The sequence below is a fragment of the Falco naumanni genome, chromosome 15, assembly GCF_017639655.2.
Source record: "Falco naumanni isolate bFalNau1 chromosome 15, bFalNau1.pat, whole genome shotgun sequence".
Classification (NCBI taxonomy): Eukaryota; Metazoa; Chordata; class Aves; order Falconiformes; family Falconidae; genus Falco; species Falco naumanni.
In genome coordinates, this window is record NC_054068.1 from 3,090,847 (window position 1) to 3,111,537 (window position 20,691).

Genomic DNA, 20,691 nt, shown 5'->3' on the forward strand with positions numbered 1-20,691 from the left:
CGCCGCGGGGGCAAAAGCGCCCCCTCCCATCCCTTCGCCCTCTGCGCATGTGCGCGGCGCCCGCCGCTGGCGCCCCCTGGCGGCCGGGAGCGGCAGCACCCCGCGGGGACTCGCGTGGGGCTCTCGCCACCGTTGGTGCGTGTCCCCGGGGCCCGGGGTGCCCCCCCCCCAGCCCTGCCTCCCGCCTGCGCACATGTCCCTGGGCAGCCAGCCAAGCTCAGGGGCCTGCCATCAACCACCGTCCTTTCCCTCCACTCATCAGCCCACCCACTCATCCACTCATCCATCCCTCACCCTTATCCACCCACCGATGCCTCCATCCCTCCACCCACCGATCTAGTCACCCACCCACCCATCTAGGCCTCCACTCATTCTCCATCCGCTCATCCATGCTTTAGAGCAGCAATCAGCCCTCCTCTTACTGTTTGTCCATGTGCCACATCCTCCCTCCCTCCCTCTCTACCTCCATCATTTAATTTCATACCTACCTCCTTCCATCCATCCCCCCATCCATCCCTCCTTCCCTTCATCTCTCTCTCCCTCCCTCTTTCCCTCCATCCCTTCCTCTCTCTATCCCTCCCTCAATCCCTCCCTCTATCCCTTCATCCCTCCCTCCCTCTCTCCCTCCATCACTTCATTCCTCCCTCCCTCTCTCCACCTGCTCACATCCAGCCCAGCCAAGTGGCTGAAGCCACCAGCACCAGCTGCCCTGGGTGATTCAGGGGGGCTGCAGCCTGCCTTGCAGGTCGCCATGGAAACAGACCCCCCCCCAGGTGATGCCAGCTCTCCCCAGCCCCCCCCCCCCCCAGCCCCCTTGGGCTCAGCCCCAGGGCACCCATGGGAGTTACCCCCATCCTTGGGGTGAGGATTGTCCTAGGGCTGTCCCTGGACCTGAGTAGGGGGGCCAAGCCTCGGGGACCCTCTGACCACCTCCCATGGGGTCTGCAGGAGGAGGGTACCCTGTCCCCCCATCCGTTAGCCACACAGCCCCCATGGTGCCGCCAGCACGTGCCGCAGCTCTGCCGGGCGCTCTATAAATGGTTCCACCACACTGCGACTCCACTTGCGTGTCTTTTGCCATCTGCTGCTGTCATTAAAAAATTAAATTTCCATCTGCTTTCACACTCCCGCCTCTCCCGCCGGCTCCTGGTGCCGCCGTTCCCCGGGAAGCATCGCCTCCGGCTCCCTCCCCGGGATGCGGCCGAGCCGGCGGGGCCATGAGGCCGGCTTGCTGGCGACGGCGACACCAAGTTCATTTTTCTGGTGCTGTTTGCAACTGGTTCCTTCTATCTGGGTGGCCAGGTGGGGGCTGGCGGGGTGCACCCCGCTTTTGGCCACCCGTCAGCACGAGGGCAGCTTCAGCGTGGTGGTGATGGGGGGGACTGAGGGGGACACCCACCCACCACTCTGCTGGCACAGCCCGAGGGAGGCGGCGGGTGCCAAATCAAAGGGTGCAGAGCCCCAGGGGGGTTTATTCACCGGAGAGGAGCCGCTGGGTGCTGCCCCCTCCCCAGTCATTTGAGCAAAAAAGAGAAAAAGCAGTCACTGGTGTCCAAACCCACCCGTATGGTGGGTGCCCAGCCAGCCCTGGGTTGCTGGATCTGCCCAATTCGCATCCTGGCAGCTGTGGCTCCATCCCAGCGAAGCAGGGACAAATCCTGCCCGTCTGGCATCCCCCACAGCCCGGTCGGTGCTCAGCACTGGCTGCAGGGCGGTGGTCCCCCCGCCTGCCGGGCCTCGCGGGACAGCATGGTCCCCGTGGGCGTGGGTGGCGTGACAATGATGGAGGGCACGTGCAGATGCTTCTCGCCCGGGGATGCCACTGGGCTCCTGTCACTGCCGTTCCCGCTGCTCACGCACGTCTTCAAGCCTGCGGAAAGAGGGGGCACCAAGGGGAGAGGGGGTGGAGGAGAAGATCAGGTGTGGGGCTGCAGCATCCCCTACCTCCCTGCCCTCCTCCATGTCCGGCTCAACCCCTTACAAGTCGCTAGAGAATCTACAGACAGACAGACAGACACACACACACAGACACAGACACACACACCTAGCAGCCAGGTGCAGCCTCGCACCTCCTCTCCACCCTGGATTTTGGGGTGTCCAATAGAGGTGGATACCGCAGCCCCCCACCCCCCAACCGCCTGCCCGTCCCCCCGGGGAGCAGATCGCTTTAATCTGCTTTTTTAATCAGAAGAAAAGCCCCGCGCGGCGCAGGCAGCAGCCAGGGAGGTTTCAGCTCTTCCCAAGCAGGAAAATGCCCGGAGGGGACAGACACTGATATTTTTAATCTCTTTTTAATTAAGGATAAAGCCCTGCCTTATGTAAGGGAGCTGGAAAAGGGGGGGGCACCTTTTATTCTATTGGAGACTCCAAGCTCGTCAGAGGGGTCTGGAGGCGGGGGGGGGGGGGGGGGGGGGATTCTGGGGCTCTGTTCTGGATTTGGGGATTTGGGGCAGGACAGGGACACCCTGGCTGCCTCAGTTTCCCCTCTTCAGTCACACCATGTTGGGCTGAGGGGTTCTGTGGGACCCCCAGATCCCCCAGACCCCACACCACCAGCCCCACCCACAGCATCACTGACACAGGGAGGGGGCACAGGGGCACAGATCTCCTTTTTGATGACGCATCCAAAGCCATTCCCAGCCAGCACCTCACTTAGGGTTTGGGCTTGGGAAAAGCCAGGGAGGAGGCAGCTCTGCATCTCAGAGAGGGATGCTCATTAGCTGCCATCCTTAATGACCCCAAGGATGATTAATACGAGCTGCTCAGGGGTCAGTGCTGGGACGCAGAGCTAATGGGAGATGCGATATCCAGCCTTCGCCCTGCTCACCCAGCGCAGCGAGGCCAGGAGCATTAAAAGCTCCCGCTTTCCTCTCTCTGCAGACATCACTGCCGCCATCCCCAGCCTAACTCCATTAAGAAAATTAAAGTTGGGGGAAAGCAGCAGGGTAGAAAGTGCCTGGGTTGGAATATCCCTGGGGAGAGTGGAGCAATGAAGGATGTTTGGGCCAGCCCAGAGGCCAGGAGCTGGGGTACCCCACCCCAAGCATCCCATCCATATCCTGAGCATCACATCCATGCTGTCTCTTTCCCACCTCTGAGGAAACCCCACCTGATTCCTTAAGGGATGCTATCAGCCCAAGGATTCTCCAGAGCAAAGGATGCAGGATAGGACCCTTATGTTTTTATGGGGCCGGGGTAGGGGACGGAGAAATGAGCTCTGGGGTGATGCATGAGCAATAGGTCACCTGTAGGACTTGTTTAAAAGCCACCAGGATGCCAAACCACATCAGTCCTGCCCACGGCAGAAACACCTAAAGCTCCTCCATGTACAACCACTCCCCAGATGCCTCCATGAAACAGGAGAGACCCCGACACCCACCCAAACCTACCTTTCAGGCAGGATAACTTGAGCCCCATATTTTCATCCTCTTAGCAGGACCCAGCTCTCCAGCCTCGCCGCTGGTCCTCGCTGCTGGCACTACAAAAGAGAGGCAAGGGTTGAGGGAAGCGACGCTGGGAGGAAGGAGAGCGAACTTGATCGCTGGCTGAAAGCACGCACCTATGCACGCATGTATATATATATGTCTCTCTTTGGGCGTCTGGGCATAACAGGAAGCAGAGCTGCTCGGTAGCAAAAACCGCCAGTGATGTCATGTCTTTTTAGTGACTCAATCTCAGCCGCCAAGTTTTGGGAGGAACTTTTTGAGAGGGCAGAGAAGGAACCTGGTCAGCTGCAGGGTCCCATTGCAAATACTTGCAGGAGATAAGGTCATGAGCAGGATGAATCAGGCTGTTATTTTTGAAGGCAACCGGTGCTTGCAGAGAAATCCCCAAGCCCACACGCAGGAAATCGAGGGATGCTCGGCTGCAGCATTGCACCCGGGGCTGCATCTCTCGGGGCTCAGCCGGAGCAGCTGGTGGCAGTTGGGGATGCGCTGCTGGGAAACAAGCCGTCCTACTCCGTTTGGGCATCACTGATGCCCCGAGAGCTTTTGGGTGGATGACTCCCATTGTGGGACACCACTTTTTTTATGATGCTCAAAATTATTCTGGGCAAAAATCCTTTTACTGGGAAATCTGCATCCCTCCTGTCCACAGCTGCTGGGAAAAGCTTATTGGGATGGAGGTCAGCGACTCATTTTGGTTCTTCCATGCTCCAGGGCCTGCAGAGAGCCAAGTCCTCCGCTCCCTCTGCCTGACCTCCACCACGGCTTTACTTCGTCTTTCCAAGCAGCTCTGAGGTGGGCCGGCAGCAGCCAGCAAGGGGAAGCGGGGACTTGCACTACTGGTTTTAATTCTGCTTTTTTTTATCAGCTCCCCACATGCATCCTGAGCCTTGACACCCCCACGGCTGGGGAGCCGTTCCAGGGCTGGGAGCAGAGCCCCCCTCCCCAGGACTCCCCCTTTGCAGCTATTGTGGCAGCTGCCCAAATATTAAGAAACCTGTTTTGAGGCAAATTCTCTGGGTTTTGCCACCTGCTGTGGCTCACACCACCAGCCACCCCAGGCACTCGGGGCTGGAGGAGGGTTGTGCTGGGGACACTCAGCCCCGTGGCACAGGACGGGGTCTCCTCTGGGACCAGACCCCTGTGGCCAAGCCCTCGCAGGGCACAGCAGACCCCTCCCCACCGCTGCTGGTTCTTAGCCCTGTGGCCAGACACCAGCACTGCTTGCTTGCAGTGCTGGGGGAGATGCCTGGGTAGAGAAATCCCCTGGCTGCTGGTGTTTCAGCAGGATTCCTTTTGGCTGCTGCTGAGGCTTCAGTTGCCCCCCTGCCAGCACCAGGCCAAGAAGTATTTGCATTCCTGAGGAGTTCATGCTCCAACCCCCCCCAGACACTCATCGCAAGCGTCACTAGAGCAGCATCCGTGCTGCGGCGGAGGGGGGATGCTCAGCCGGCGTGCGGGGCTGGGGGTGCACTGGGGAGGGAGAGTGGGGCCAAAGCTGGCCGCGGTGCTCCGAGGGGGTGACACTTACCCAGTCCCGGGAGCCGGAGACACGATGCCGGCCGTTGCATCCCACCTCCCCACCACGCCTGGCTGCTCTTGGATGCAGGAGGGGAGTGGGGCCGTGAGGCTGGGTGGGGGGCTCCCACTCAGGACCAGCCGTGCCCTGGGAGGGTGGGAGGAGGTTGCAGCGAGACGGCTTGGATTTTTGCAAGGTTCATTTCTAACCTGGTTAATCAGGTTAGCTGAGTCCCGGCTCCTCCCCTCCAGCCCCCCCCTCCAGCCCCATCCAAGCCCAGCAAAGCCCTTGGGTGATGAGGAAGTGCTGCTTTACTCTCACCCCGCTGCACAACCCAGCCCGGTGCTGAGAGAGAGGAGCAGCAGTGCCCCTCGCCTGCAGCCGAAGCCCTGGACCACCAAGCATCCCTACAAGCAATTGGAGGGGCTACCAAATGCCTAGAAAGGCAAGTATCAGTTTGCTGTGACGCCCCTACACCCAGCTCTGACAGAACCCATCGGCATCCCTGAGGCTGTAATGTCTAGAGAGCGTGATGCTCCCAGCCTCTGGGAGCATCTTCATCATCTCCAGCTTCCAGGAAGGGTCTTTCCTCCTTCCCGTCTGACCTGCCAGCCCAAAAAGCAGCCCAGCAGTGGGAACAGCACCAGGCAGAGCGTTTCCCACCATCCCCAGGGTGAGAGCTCATGGTTGGGTACCACCCTGCTGTGAGGATTCCCCGGGCAAAGGCTCTACCTCTGGTAGAGCAGCCGCCTTTGCCTGCGTTAAAAGCAGCCAGAGGCTTTTTCATGTTCACCTCCTCCACAATTAAGAGGCGAGGCCCTGAGACGGCTCCTTTTCAGACCGAGCTGAAAAGCAGTGGTTCACATCCAGGGCACCAGCGTGCAGGGAATGCCAGTTGCACATTAAACACCCCACGGCTGCAGGCAGGAACGAAGGGAAAGCTTTGAACTTCACCCGGAGATCGGAGCGAACGGATCCCAGGAGCTTGGGAGGTCTCTGACAAGATCAGAGCCCCACGCACGAGACCAAACTCTGCTGGGACGGGCATAAAGAGGAGCAGGGAGGGGAAAAGGGTGGTTTTGCTCCAGTTTCTGCTGGCCTGGTCCTGCCACATTTACTGAAAAATCACAAATGTGGAAAGGGCTGATTTCCTTCCTGATCTGACAACTCCAATTCATCAAATCACTGGGTTATTGCAAAGCTTCAAGCTCAAGGGTTGGGCAGACAGCACGAGGGGCAGGCTCCAGCCCCAGCTGCAGCACCAGCCCTGGGCAGAGGCCAGGGCAGAGATGTTTGCCACCCATGGCTCCAGCGTTGCACCAGAAAAACAGACAAAGTAACTGGTTCATGTGGGTTTTTTGCCCGTTCAGCTGCAAACTCCCAAGAGGACTAGGGACAAAGTTCAACCCAGAGCCCAGTCTCTTCAGTTCCTATCCCAGCTTCAGCGCACGCAGCACCTCATGGGGCCAGGAACCCCACACCAGCAGCCCTGACGCTGCAGCACAAATCCAGTCTGAGCAGCAGAAATTCCCCCCTCCACATTACCTATTTTGATACCTCCCTCCAGAACTACCTGTTTGCTGCTGCTGGGGGAGAACAAACGGCCCCAAACCCAGGAGGGATGGAATTAGCCTGGCCCGGAGCAGCAGTTATTGCAAAACCTGCGTGTGACCGAAAGTGATGGCTTGCTGCAGCAGGGGAGGTAAACATAAACATCAGCCTGCTAAAATAACTGTGGTTAGCTCTGCGGGCTGCAGCACTGCTCCAGCTGGTGCGGTGACACCGGATAGGCACAAACACAGCATCGCATACCCCTTCCCACGGGCTGGGAAGCAAAGACACTCTTGGGCAGGCTCATAGGGTGGGGGTTGGCCACCTCAAGGTGGCTGGGTACGGCCCTGAGCCCCTCCGGCACGGAGCCCCGCTCGCTACCAGGTGACCAGCATTAGGCAGATCCCAGTCCCAAGAGCAGAAGCAGCCCAATGGGCCAGACACCCCCTCTCCAGGGGCACTGTGAGACCCCCACGCAGCTTCACCTCTGATCTGCATCCCTCCCAGCAGCTCCCAATGCCCATCACAGGGCTGGGGCTGTGAATCGCCAAGCATCACATCAGGACAACCGACCAAAAGCCAAGGGCCAGCTGGCCAGGGGGAGGAAGAGGATGGGCTCACAAAGCTTCCTTGGTGGGTCAGTATGGAGCCACCTCTACTCTGTGGGGACAGGCTTGTCCCCAGTCCAAGCACCCACGCTGGGCGGTCCTCTGATGTGGTTGGTGACCGGTTTCCAGTTCTGGCTGTGGCCCTTAGGCAGTGGGGCTGCTCCTGCCCCCAGGCTCAGTGCTCCCCAACCCACCCGCCCCATCCTGCCCTGGTGCAGGTAACTGCAGCACCGAGGAGGGGGTGAGGATGGGGGGCAGCCTCCTAACTGCCCTGGAAGGAGGAGGGCAGGGTGAGCTCATGGCTTCCCAGACACCAGAGGAACTGCAGGGAGAGGGATGTGTTTTTGCAAACTGACGACAAGAAAAGCTTTTGCTGGAGGGCCGGGCAGACCAGAGCCCAGGGAGCTCACCGCCGGGCTGCTCCTGCTGACACCACCTGGGTTTGTTTCAGAAAGGAGGGAGGGGAAGCAGCTTTCTGGGTCATGGAGTCCCAGGGTTTGCTAACGCAGGCGACACATCACCCCGGCTCCGTGCTGCTGGAGCAACGAGGCCACCTGCTCCCCTCTTCTGTCCCAGGTCTCTTCTGGCCCGAGCAGGGGAAAGGGCTGGTCCCAGCCTGGCTCTAGAAGGGGGCTGCAGGGCCAGTGCGTGGGACTTGCTGAAGCTGGAGGTGGCAACAAGGCAGTAGGTGCTGCGAGGGGAAAAGAAAGTCCCTGCCAGAGCCCTGCAGCCACCTAGGGCAGGCGAGCGATACCCAGAGGGGATGCCAGGTGTGGGGAGGGAAGAGGATGTCACGAGGAAGCAGCTGAAGATGCAGGCTCTGGGGAAACTGGAGCAGCTCCAGCATTCCCCAGGCACAGGCTCTTGGCAGGACCAGCAGACCGAACAACCGGCAGGAACCGTGCAGGCAGAAAACACCCCGAAGAACACCCAGCACACCCAACAGCGAGCCCGGAGCCGCTGTGGCAGGGGGTAGAGAGCAAAGCAGAAAGCGAGCACATACCTGAAGCACAAAACCAGAGCGTGCTGGGCTCTCCTGCCAGACCTGCATCCAGAGCAAACCACCTCCCTGCCGGGCATGGATTCAGCGGGCGGCTGGGAGGCCGTGGCTGGGAATTGGCTTAGGGACCTGGCCGCGGCTGCCGCACTTCTCAGCTTGCTGAGCTCCAGGTTAATCTCGGCTCAGCTTTCCCTTTTATCCCCTGGTACAGCCTTGATACATTTTTTCAATTAGGTCCATCTTTTAAGCTCCAGAGCGCATTTCTAGGAAGGGCTGCATTGTTTCTCTTGGCCTTCATGGGCTGATGCTGCGCAGACCGGGACATGCCTGGCACCGATCCTGCCCGCATCCAGCTAAAGTGCTGCCACGCTGCAGCCGGTGCGGCGCTGCCTGGAAGCACTCAAGGAGTTGCCCGTTACCCCCAGCCCACCTACCGGCTATCTTTTAAGAGCAGCTTTCCCTGCCTCCCTCATCGCAGCTCCAGCCAGATTGCAAAGCACCAAGCTCAGCGCACAGCCACGCAGGAGCGGGGACCGCTGTCACCTTGCATGTGGCCCCGTTACTGGAAACCCCCACCAGTGACCTGCCTCCGTCCTCTCCGAACCTGCGTCTGCCGCCTTTCACAGGGCGACGGCTGAAAACCAAAGGAAAATACGCAGCTAGGGTGCACTTTTGGATGAGAAGGCTGGGTGAAAATGTGGTCTAAAAGCGACAGTAAAAAAAAATAAAAATAAAAATAAATCGATAAAGTCCTCAGCAGATACTTCGGCACAGTGAAATTGCTGCCTGCTGCGGGAGGGCTAGCTGCAGGGCGATGGGTAAAGCAGAAGAGGAGTTTGCAGCGCAGGAGTATGATGCATTGAGATGTTTAATTTGAGTTGGGAGTAACAGAGCCTGGGCAGGATGGGAAAGGAGCAGCTTGCCCAGCCTGGTCCACCCGATCCAGACCAGCTCGCTACAGCTCCTACCCTCAACGGTGGGCGACTGAGCCCCATTCCAGGAGCTGAATTAAAACACAAACTAGAAGCAGAGCTCACAAATGCACACTGAGCACATTTCCCCTTGAGGCCATTTTCCAAGCTGCAGTCAACCGCAAGTCCACCCCGCTAACAGCCTCCTCCATTAGCACTCACGTGCTCTGTCCCTCCGACCCTCGCCCCAGCATCTTGAGACGTTTTACAAATAGCAGCAGCGTGCAGCGATTAGGCCTCCAGCCAGGGAGCAGAGAGACTGGAGTTTGCTTCCTGCATCTGTCACTGTCACCTCTCCTCGGCGTGCATCTCTGCCACTTAGATAAGAAATTCTTGGGGGCAGGCAGCCAGCCACCTCTCACAGTCCATCTCTGCAGCGCCATGCAGAGCACGGCTGGGCTCCGCACATCTGTCTGCCCCTGGCTCCAGCTGTGCTGGGTGAAGAGGTTGCAGATCCTCCGTCCTGCCAGCTGAACTGCTCATCTGCTTCCTGCACCCACGTCAGATTTAATGAGCTGAAACAGGTTACGTGGTAGGTCTTTGCTCATTTTCACGCTGACAGAGGCCAGGGAACATCCCATGAGCAGCTCAGCTGGCAGACGGGAGGGGAACTCCAGCAGCAGACTGCTTCACTTGCTGAAAGGAAAAAGAACATCCCAGAGTTCTCATATACACACGCAGCAATGAGCTCAGAGGGAAAACAGCATCAGTGCACTCCTGGGAAACAGGAACCTCACTTGTGAGCCCCCCCCCCCCCGAGAACAGCTGACTGGGCACCCCTTGGCTCCTGCCAGGATCTGCTCTTCCTGCTCATGATGCTGCCCGAGCCACAAGGAGCAGAGACCACTTCCACCATGCACCCCGCCCCAGCCAGCTGCGGGTTCTCCAAGCAATTTTAGGGTGGTCTCACTTCTTGGTGAAAATAACGCCTACAGGCCCCCCCAAACTCTGCACCCTTCCCAGTTCCTCAAACTGGATCTGCACATGGAGTTCCTGACTGCAGCTGGAAGTGTCCTGGGCCATCAGCTAGTGGCACACCTGGGGACACGGCTCCTGGCAGCTGGGTTTCAGGTCACTCTGCTCTTTTATTTCAAGCCAAATGGGCACTTCAAGCAACACATGTTCAAGGCTCTTCGTTCTCCCCCTTGCAACCAAAGCATCTGAAGCAAGCATCCAGCAGAGTAGCGTACGTCCTGCCACACAGGTACCCGAGCCCTTTGTACTGGTATTTTCAGATATCTGCGGGCTCTGTGTATCACCATTTCCAAATATTAGGGTTGAGAGCAGAGGGGAAAAGAAAAAAAAAGAATCCCACACGGGAATAAATGATTTTGTACTTCCAAGTGCTTGAGGCACTGTCCTGGGAATTAAATGTCTGGGCAGAGAAATGACAAATCTGCAAATCTTGGTGAACAAGGAAAAAAAAAAAATAATCAATGCTACATATCATTAATTGCTAACAAAATTAAAAGGATCAAAAAGGAAAGGGGGGGGGGGAAAGAAGAGTAGGACACCTGTTCCTAGTGCTGTCTTCCCCACTACAGTGAGGGCTCCAGCAACAGAGACACAGATGTCCTCTCCAAAATTTCTCCCCCCATGAAGTTTTAAAAGGAGTTAACTTGAATTCTTCTGATGAATCCAATGGATCGGTTGGCCAGGAAACCAGCATTTGCTCCTGCAGGTAGGTTGGGTACATCAGCAGGAGAGGGGAACACAGCCTTTGCTGAGCCCGGCAGCTTCCTCATTCTTTCACAAGAGCCACCACGGCTGCAGGCTGCCTGGCTTTATGAAATTGCTGCCTTTTGTCCAGCCTTCAATGCAAATAGGACAGGTGAGATAAGACCTGAGCACCGCAGTGCTAGTCCTTTTTGCTTAAAGCCAGCCTGAGCTTCTACCAGTGGCAAAACACTCGAAGGACCTCATTTACAAGCAAACAGAAGATAAAAAGGGAAAGACAAAGCATCAAAAGCTGCTCCCCTTCCAGAAATGTGTCTCAACAGTTAGTCACAGGGAGCGTTTCTATCAGGTTACAGACTGGTAATATACATTTTGCTTTGTCTTACGCGGGTGAGGTGGGGGAGTACTGCAAGATTACACTGTATTAGCATATATATGATCAAAGCTTGATTAATGACATCTAGTTACAAAGAATAAGAAATACATTTCCTGTGGCTCAGGAGACATACCAGCTTACACAGCAGCATTGGCTGACAACCTCACATACTAAGGCAACACATCTTGCTAAGATAACATCTGCCTCTAGAACAATAGGTGAGATTTCACGAGGTGTTTGTACCAAGCAAGACAACAGCCTTCTTCCTGCAGTGTGGGATTTGCAGGGTCTACTCTGAACACACATTGCCAGAGCACTGCCGTTTCCAGGATATCTTCTCATACAGCCATGGACGTGTAATAAAACAGCCGCTGGAATGTGTTTATCTTGCTGTTTGTGAGCTAGACACATGTTTTCATTCAACAAGTGAAAACATTTTCCTTTCCTGGAAGCCTACCTGACTCATGCTTAGGAAAAGCTACCAAGTGCCAATCTCTTCTGTAATGCCTGTCACACCTTACTACTGCATAGCAGGGAGACAAACTCAACTGTCCAAACACCTTCATCTCCTCCTCAGACAGGGAGCTGAACCTCAGACCTCACCTCGTGGCTTTGTGGAATCTGAACTGCAGGGAACTCCACAGCAGGACCCAAACAGAGGCATCCTGATTCTACTCACTGCTTCACAAAGGGATTTCAGCCTTACTCCATCTCTTGGCAAGACCAAGAGTAAAACTTGTGCTTATAGAAATAGAAGCAGAGGTAGGCCAAGACAATTTGACAATCTCATCCCGTGTTTTAAAATTAGAAAACTGAGCAAAAAGCAGGAACTTGGAGAGGCAGATTGTTTGGTGGACAAGTGAATCTTCCTTGTAAAAACATTTCTGGGTAGGAAGAAAAGGAAATCTAGAAAAAACTGTTGCAGGTTGAGGCTACGTTTAACTACAGTTTGACAAACAACCTGGAGGAGTAAGGCAACAAGACTTCCAAAGAACTGTACTACTCTGATATCAAGCTTCATTGTCTAGTAAACTTAAGTTAAGAATAACTTAAAAACAAGTTTTAATTAGAAAGCTGGAAAGGAGCTGAACTAGACTATATATAGGCTCCTTCGTTCAACAAACTCAGATTGCTTGCCTTCAACTTGGAGAGATGCATTTCAGACCTACTTAAATGGACACTGTATGAACCAGCTGAAAATGAGATCGGTTTATAAAACCCCAGAAGGCTGCATAAAATTAATAAGGTATTTCCCTCTTCTTTTGTAGGCCCAAACTGCTCTAGAACTGACATTCAGACTCATCACTATACTTCCAGTTCTTTTTACAAATCATTAGTATTTGTTTTTACCTCGGGTTTAACATATTCCAGCAATAACTGTGGCTGTATGCCTATGGAGAGCAGGAATCACCGTAGCGTTTGGGAATACTGCTTTAACACATTCTCTGTAGCTGTGTCATGCCAAACCACTGCAAAACAGGTGACACGTGAGTACGGTACATTGTCCTCAGCAGTTTGCATTTTACTGTGCCGACAGATATACATTTCCAAACCAGGCCATAAGAAACTGTTAACCTTACATTTTATGTATTTGACCTTAAAATTTCTCATCTGAGGACACGACTGAGGTTTTTTTTTAAAGTTATTTCCAGAAATCATTAAAAAGTAACCTCTCTAAAGATTAGAAAAGCTTAGTCAAAACTTTGTGATACCAGCAGTAGGGACAAGCAGAAGTAGTTCTGGTTTCGAAGGAAGAGCAACATTCACTACAACTGGGAGGGCATCCATGTGGACAGCTGTAACTGACAGTTTGCAGTTCTTCCAATGAATCTCACAAAAAAGATTCAATGGCTTATGGACACATCACTCTGCAATGTGACATGCCACTCCTTTTTAATCAGTCAGATTTCCACACAAGGTACTGAATATTCTGTTTACATTCAAAAATAGCACTTTTCTCTCTTCAGTACATAGTGGGAATGCCCATAAATTAGTCAGTAGAAACCTCTCTAACACAGGTGGAGGACAGCTTTGTTGATCTCTGGGTTTGTCCAGTCATTCCGGATATCATCCAGATGATTATCAAAATCTACAAGTGACTCGTACGACTTGCTGTCCAAGAGAGATGCAGCGATTCTCTGGGCTTCGGTCCAATCTTCACAAAAATCACTAGGACATAAAATAACCAGGAATAAATAGTAATCACAAAGAAAATATTCACCACCTCCTCCTCTCTGGAAATTAAGCCACACTCTGCAGTGTGGTCATACCACTGCCTGGCTGCAGAAGCCAGCTCTTCTCTCCCACTACAGCAAAAAACAGCTTTAAAAACACTGTCAGCTACACCCACCGCCCGTACAGTGTCACTCAGTTACAATCAAAGTTTTGCCCTTAACCAGGCAACCTGTTTTTCCTTACTACCCCAACACAAGTAAACTCTGTGAAGTTTACTCACATGTGTGGGTCCTTGCACCTCCACTTGTTCTCATGAAGCTCATACACATGAATGGCAGGCTCTACACACTCCATCGTAAACTTGGTGTTATCAACCTGTGCAATAGAAAAACAGCAGCTTAGTCTCCTCAAGATCCAAAGTAAAGAGATGAAATAAAAAACAGTTTTTAGCGACAGGGCACCTTTCTTGTCCACTATTCTACCTTCAAGTGAGCCAAACTTTTCACACTTGAATTGCCAACACCCTTTGTCACTGCAGTAAGGAGGCAAAGCACCATTTGAGTCATAAAAGACAAGAGTTTAAGTCACAGAGGGGGTCTAAAGTCTCGAATAAGCTCAGGCCTCAACTTCCTTTGAGATGACAGAGAGCTAACTGCAGTCTCTCTGCAGACTTACTAAGAACTTCACTGGCTACACGTCATTGCATCTCTTCCCCTGAGCATTTGGAAGGAAAGAGCAAATTAGTTACTTCACTATTATAGGATCCAGAGAATAGCAGTTAGATGGCTAGTCCAACACCATGGTCATAACATTAACAGTTCAGAAAGAGAGGCGGGGGAAAATGAAGTAATTTACCATGATGAGCGCTGTATCGTTAAAGCCCTCTGCAATTCTGGAGGCCACCTTTTCCGCAACCTGGTTTGGACTGCAGCAGAAGGTAAAAGTAACTGTGTTATGCGAACCATGACATTTCAGCTGAAACCAGCAGGAAATACGTTTAAAGAGATGTGAGAATTACACTGCATGCTTACAAACAGGAAAAAGACATCAAGCTGATGCTACATTTGATTGAAGTCAGAAGGCCAAGAAAACCCCAGCTCCTCTCTTCAGCGCACGATCTGGATCTCAGCTACGCTTAGGCAATGGGTTTTTGAACACCAAAACGCTCACTGCAGATTTTATGTGGAATCAACCTTCTCCTACCTTCTTCCACCAGACCAAAGACCACAGCCACCTTTGCCCTGGCAGGCATTTAAAAAAGAAACTGAGTCTCCATTTGAACCCGCTCACTGCCCAGCTTCTCTACCAAAACCAGATAATCTTTTAGAGGAAAACCTTTACTGTGTTTCAAAGATTACAATCTCTATGTGGTGCCAGCTATATTCAGAAATGAAATTGGGAGTTTAAAAAAAAAAAAAAAAAAAAAGACTGTGATATTCTTTCAAACCTCAAATAGAACAGACAAACTGTATCTTCTCCTTAAAAATGTCTCCAGCAGACTTATTTCCCTTAAAAGGAAAGGGCAAATAATGCCCTTATCCCTGCTAGATACCTTAGCAGTCACAAGTTTTACTTAAAAAACATATTTGAGACCAAAGGATATAGATTAACAAGGTAACTGGAACACAGCATAATACTTTAAACAAGCTGTTCATACTTGTTTTAGATGCAAGTAGGATGTACCCTCATTAGTCCTGATACTGGATTTGTCTAATAGTTCCAGGGGAAAATATTTGATACACATATCTAAAATTACCTTGTGGCTCCACAGGAAGGCCCCCTTATTGCTTATTGAGTAATCTGAGTTAGCTAGCAGGGGAAAAGAAAATGACTAATCTTGGGAAAAATAAGTGAAAAGAGATATTGCTGCTTGACTGACATCATCTTCCATTTCAAGAGCATCCCTTTACCACGTAAGAAAACGCTTCGGTAAAACTCAGGAGACAATTAAGTAGTTTAGTAAGAATTAGGTCACTTCTGAAAGACTTTCCAAAAGATACTCGGAGTCATTTGAGTTTACAAGATATATGCTGCACAAGCAAAGCTGCCTGTGAATTTTTGGCCATTTCCCTGACAACTGTAATTAAACTGGCTGGCAGTCATTCAAAGACTGGCCTTTTATAGTATCCACTAAAGAAGAGTGATTCTGGAAAGACTGGGGTTTCTGCACCTGAACAAAGGCCACATCCACCAGCACCACAAAGACAATGTGAAACCAGATGACAGTTGTCAAAGTTAATCAACACGCATGATTTATGTCGATGATTTTTGTTGGCAGAGTACAAAGTACAACATAAAAGAGCAAACAGAAGGAAATATTGCACCAACACACCTGGCATCTTTCACGCGTTCATTTGCTTGGTAATATCCAGCTATCACGTAGCTATTCTCTTTGCACCAAGAGTCAATCTGAAAAAGCAATTGGAACAATTAAGCCCAGAGAAAAAAAGAAGAAACCCCACAGAACTAAGGAAATCTCATGCCTGCCCTGCAAGTAAAACTGCAATCGAAACATTACAATTTTTTGCCAATTGCTTCTTTAAATATATATTTATATATATTTATGCCCGCACTCACAGACAGCATTTGGCTAATTTAACTAGAACAGAGAAACCAAATTGAACATTCAGAGAACGGTGGAAAACATTAACCAAATAGAGCAAAAGAGCAAGAAGTTACCTTAGACAAAACCTGGCCTAAATTCAAACGACAGGACTGGGAGGGAGCTTCAGCAGCACTGCCTGGGAAAGGAGCCTAGGCCTTAACTATTGCTGTTTGGCTGCTTTCTGTTAGTGTTCATCTGGCAGACTTCAGAAAGTGTTCACCATGTGGATGTGTGACTGTACTGTCATTTCAAAAAAAGCTTGTTGATTTTACTTCTAATGTAACATTGCCAGGTTAAAATGTAAGCATTTTTAACCTTAATTAGAAAATAAAGCTTGAGGTAAAAGGTAAACGTGAGGCAGCAAAAGGCTGTCTCATTTACCGTTTTTTTCAACCCACTCTGTCACAAAAGGATTTTGCAATAAAATTGTTTTTCTTTGAGGGTTCCTCCTTATTTAATATGCTTAAAAGTATGGATTTCTTTGCATATAATCTACACAATGTTTGATTTACACAAGTATAAAACTTTATGTAGCTTTGTTGGGTTTTTTTATTTTTTTTTTAAGTGCAGTTTCAGCATGTGCACACTGCTGTTCTTTCAGCTTTACCCTGGATCTGAATTCCTCCTGCTGAGTCTGTCTTGCTTTGAAAATACATATATATATATATGATGTTTCTCCTTATAATTGAGGATATCAAGTCAGCATAATACAGAGCCCTGTAAGACAGAAATGGAGAAAGCAGCTAGAATTTTCCTTTGCAGTCCCTAGAGAGCATGTATCAAAAAAACCTCAACAGCTATATTAAAATGGAGTCCAAAAATATATTTGATGCTGACCTGTCACATCCTCTAAATCAAATCAATCTCTTTTTTTAGCTATAATTAAAGTATTAGACTGCATAAACGAACAATCAAGCCATGTGAATAATCCCTCTTCTACAAGGGATGACATGGATTTACGTGATATATATATATAACAAAAATAAAAAAAAAAGCTGGGTAGCCCTGCTATAGCTGAGGGCCAACTGCTGTTTCAATTACAAACCCATTTTGAGGGCTTAGGACTATGGTTTTAATTGTTAGTGGCTTGAAAGCTTAGCATTAAAGCCAGAAGCCCAGATACTAAAATTAATAATAATGAAAAAAAAGCCCACCAATTTAAAAATTAAAAACCTTAGATCTAAATAAATTTTTGTTGTGTATCGAAGAAGGTCTTAAAAAAAAAAGTATGATTTTTAAGTTCTCAGTTCCCTAAGTTGTAATTAAAAACTGCTTCCATTAAAAAAAATAAAAAAGGGTGGGGGGGGAAATCTTTTTGGAATTAAAGCTGTATCCACCTGCAATTTCCAAACACACTCTAGCTGTGGCACTATCACTACAGGTAGCCTTAGCAGCAATTAGCCCCTGGTATTTTTAGTCATGCCCAGCCCCGACAAGGGCAAGCCACCGGGGGACAAATTGTATTTTGCTTCCACACAGTGTGTGTCATCCCTGAAAAATCAGAAATGGCCTGCCCTCTGATGCACTGGAGCCACCAAAGGTGGGTGGCAAAGGGGTTTGGAAGAGTCCTGGGAGGGGCAAGGCTGTCCCCTACTGCCTCTGACCACGGTCCCAGGTGGTGGGGAGCCAGCCATGCGAACAAGGGGGAAGTGCTGCTTGTTTTTTTTTTTTTTTGTTTTTTTTGTTTTTTTTTTTTTTTAGAATATGTGGTTGCAAAACCACATCAATTACCTGAGAAATTCAAAGGCACAAAAGAACCCTATGTGAAACTTAATTCACTTTTTCTTTAATGACTCTGTTTTGGAAATGGATTTCAAACTGACAAGCCAAAGTGCAAATTAAATGCACACACTTCTGCTCTGTCCTACAGAGCTACAAACCCTCAAGCACTGTTGCATGTTTAATAAAATCTAATTTTGTTGTTTTCTTGTACCTAGGCTGCTGCTAAAGCACTGCTCACAATTTTTAGAAGTTAGCACATGGGCAAGCCTGTTTGAAAGTATCCCCTCTATTTTCAAATTAAATCTGGAGCCTATTGACCCCATTTGACTGGGATATCTGGGATAACTCAGGTCAGAGAACAAGAGGTGAAACTTGTGGGGGTGGTTCTAGAAAACCCTCACACGTACAACCAGGCTACTGCTTGACCAAGAATCAGCAGGAATTGAACTCGAAGTGAAACAGATCCCATCAAAACCTGCCAAAGCTTTGAAATCCTTTAGAAACAGAGGCACTTCGCTACAAACACTGAGTTTCAACTGTGCTAATTCCACTGATTTATTCAGTAATCACGCGTTATGTTGCATGGAATAGGCAAGAGCGCCCTCCTGTTAAACCATAAACCAATAAAATCCAATTTTCATAGCTGCAGTGCCACTATTTATTGACACCTTTGCCTTTGTTTAAACAATGAACAGGAGCAAAAGGCCTCGGGCTCTTGTCAAGTGCTGTGTTTTAAAGCTGCCAAGTATCACAGGAATCACCAAATGTGACTGCAAACCACAATATGTCTTAGCAGGTCCTAATTAATGTGGGAAATGCCAGGGGTTTCTGAACTTTAACTTAACTTTTTGTATCAAAAACCAAGAGCGAAGATGTAAGACTGCCATTTCTTTGGTTCCATAATGATTTGCTTACTGTAGATGTGGCAAGATTATTTCAGATGTTGCAAGAAATAGGATTAACTTCCTAATAATCTGATCTTGTAGCAAGATCTACACTACAAAACTACACTGAAGGCCTGAAGTTCAGGGAAATTCACTGTCAACAACGCTGTAGAAAGACATCTAGCCCTGATCTGAACTCAAACCCTACGCATACTTTCAATATACGATTATACATGTTATTCTCCACTCCACTATCAACTTCCAGGTACTCATTCCCAGAGGAAAACCAAATTACCATCATTCAAAAAGGTACAGTCAAGCCTTGTCTACATTAAAGCAATTATAAACAGTATTATTAAATTTTCCCAAGCAGTTACATGAGAAAAATCCCAAGCAGAAACAGATGACACTAGCAGCATACATTTCTGTGTTACTCCTGGTGTTGTTACAGCAGCGTAAATATAATTAAGACTGACAAATTTTGTGTGCTCCACAGCAGTATGGCAAACTTAAATGGCCAGGACTCAGGCTCAGCTGCCATTCCTATGCCTCTGGCTGTATTTCATCATATCCAGGCTTCAGAAAGATCCCAACATTCCCATCACATTATCTCAACTGGAGAAAACTGGAATTTATTTACAAATCAATATTTTTTGATAAAGTGATCTATTAAACTGAGAGGAACATTTTGGCCAAGTAGTCTAGAAGAATCAGAAATTAGTTATTTTTACAGATACCAATAAGAGATGGATTTTCATCTACTAATGATGACAAATCTTAAAATGGATAGTAAAGTCCAGAGCTCACATAACACCTGGATCCTACTTTAGTGGTGGCTATACCTACAGTGAAGGTGCCAAAGTACTACTTTGCCTCTAGATTTGCAGCAGCCCACCCCAACTCCCTGTAACAATAAAATCCAAGCACGTTTCACTCTGTCCACCTAATGATTTTGACAAAGGGACTCTCACCGAATGCCAGGTGGGACGGAGCGTGGACCAAAGAATTATGGCTCCCAGTCCTCATGACCAGGGGGACTGAGATTGGAAAGCACTGGCCCTACAGTCCAGAGATCATCCTCATCCTGCCTATGTGACAACAGGGGGAAATGGATTATCCCATAATGACTTACTGCAAGGCTCTTCCACAGTGGTGGGCGAGGTATGGTGAGGTATAAGGTATCGTAACAAGGAGTGCCTGGCTGCCCCTGGTTATCCCATGGTTACTTAACCAACAGCAAGCGTGCAAGATCCCAACTGAGATTTCAAACCCAAGCCAGCCCTGCAGTATGAATACACTCCATTTTTCCTTCCTACGTAGGCTAACGGCTTCCATAAATGGGGATAGTACATGAAATACACACTTAATGCACACCTATACACTCTTGGAGACAAGCATGCCCTTTTCCAATTAGCTAATATTGCTTTGAAGTATCTTAAAGGTAGGCTGGGAAAAGTTCTTTCTGCTGTAGAATAAGGACATTCCTTCTGGGAGTTATCTGGGGATAATGATACCAATATAAATAGCAGTTTCGCTGCACTGGAAAAGAAATTAGACAAAACTACAAGGCTCTGTAGCAGAAAGTTGTACAGCGGACAAGTCTCGGGTTTTTTTTCCACTCTGGACACACTCCACTCACCCCACAGACCTGCCTGCCGCTAGCACAGGCTGGCAGCGCTACCCCAGCGTCCCCAGCTCCTTCTGCACCAGCCCCTCCTCGCCCCAGCCGCAACCCCCAAGCTCAGCCAGGACCCGGAGCCGACCCCCACCAGCCCACCGCTCCCAGGCCGAGAGCCTTACCAGGGTGAGAGCCACCTCCAGCATGGGCGCCAGGGCCAGGGTGCCGTGGAAAAGCGGGATGCAGTCGACGAAGAGTGAGGGGGGCCCGGCCTGGTCACGGCGCGGGGCACCCGACGGCCGCTCGGCCACCAGCAGCCCGTTCACGGCGCAGTGCGGGTACTTAGCACCGTGCAGCACCATTTTGCAGTAAGCTTGTGTGGTCAGCTTCATCCTGCCACGGCAGACAGCCCCACGGCCACCGCGTCCCGGCCCCGGCCCCGCCGCCTCCCCTCAGGCCGCCAATTGCCGCCAATTGCCGCCAAGCGCCGCCGGCGCCGTCGTAAAAGTCGAGGGAAACGGTCCGCCCGCATCCCGTCA

The 20,691-nt window shown here is 50.5% G+C and overlaps 1 protein-coding gene and 1 long non-coding RNA gene across 2 annotated transcripts; both read right to left on the reverse strand.

The window, feature by feature from the left end:
• Positions 1-1,063: 1,063 nt before the first annotated feature.
• LOC121097829 lies at positions 1,064-7,277 on the reverse strand. Its single transcript, XR_005831097.1, has 3 exons — positions 4,978-7,277; positions 3,390-3,478; positions 1,064-1,870 (listed from the first exon to the last, which is right to left on the reverse strand). It is a non-coding gene; the product is annotated as an uncharacterized LOC121097829 (long non-coding RNA).
• A 5,747-nt stretch (positions 7,278-13,024) lies between these two features.
• Positions 13,025-20,635, reverse strand: EMC8 (ER membrane protein complex subunit 8). Its single transcript, XM_040615166.1, has 5 exons — positions 20,335-20,635; positions 15,656-15,732; positions 14,179-14,248; positions 13,604-13,698; positions 13,025-13,317 (listed from the first exon to the last, which is right to left on the reverse strand). Exons 1-5 carry the CDS (start codon positions 20,542-20,544, stop codon positions 13,158-13,160), a joined length of 612 nt encoding a protein of 203 aa, XP_040471100.1. The 5' UTR covers positions 20,545-20,635; the 3' UTR covers positions 13,025-13,157.
• Between the last annotated feature and the right edge of the window lie 56 nt (positions 20,636-20,691).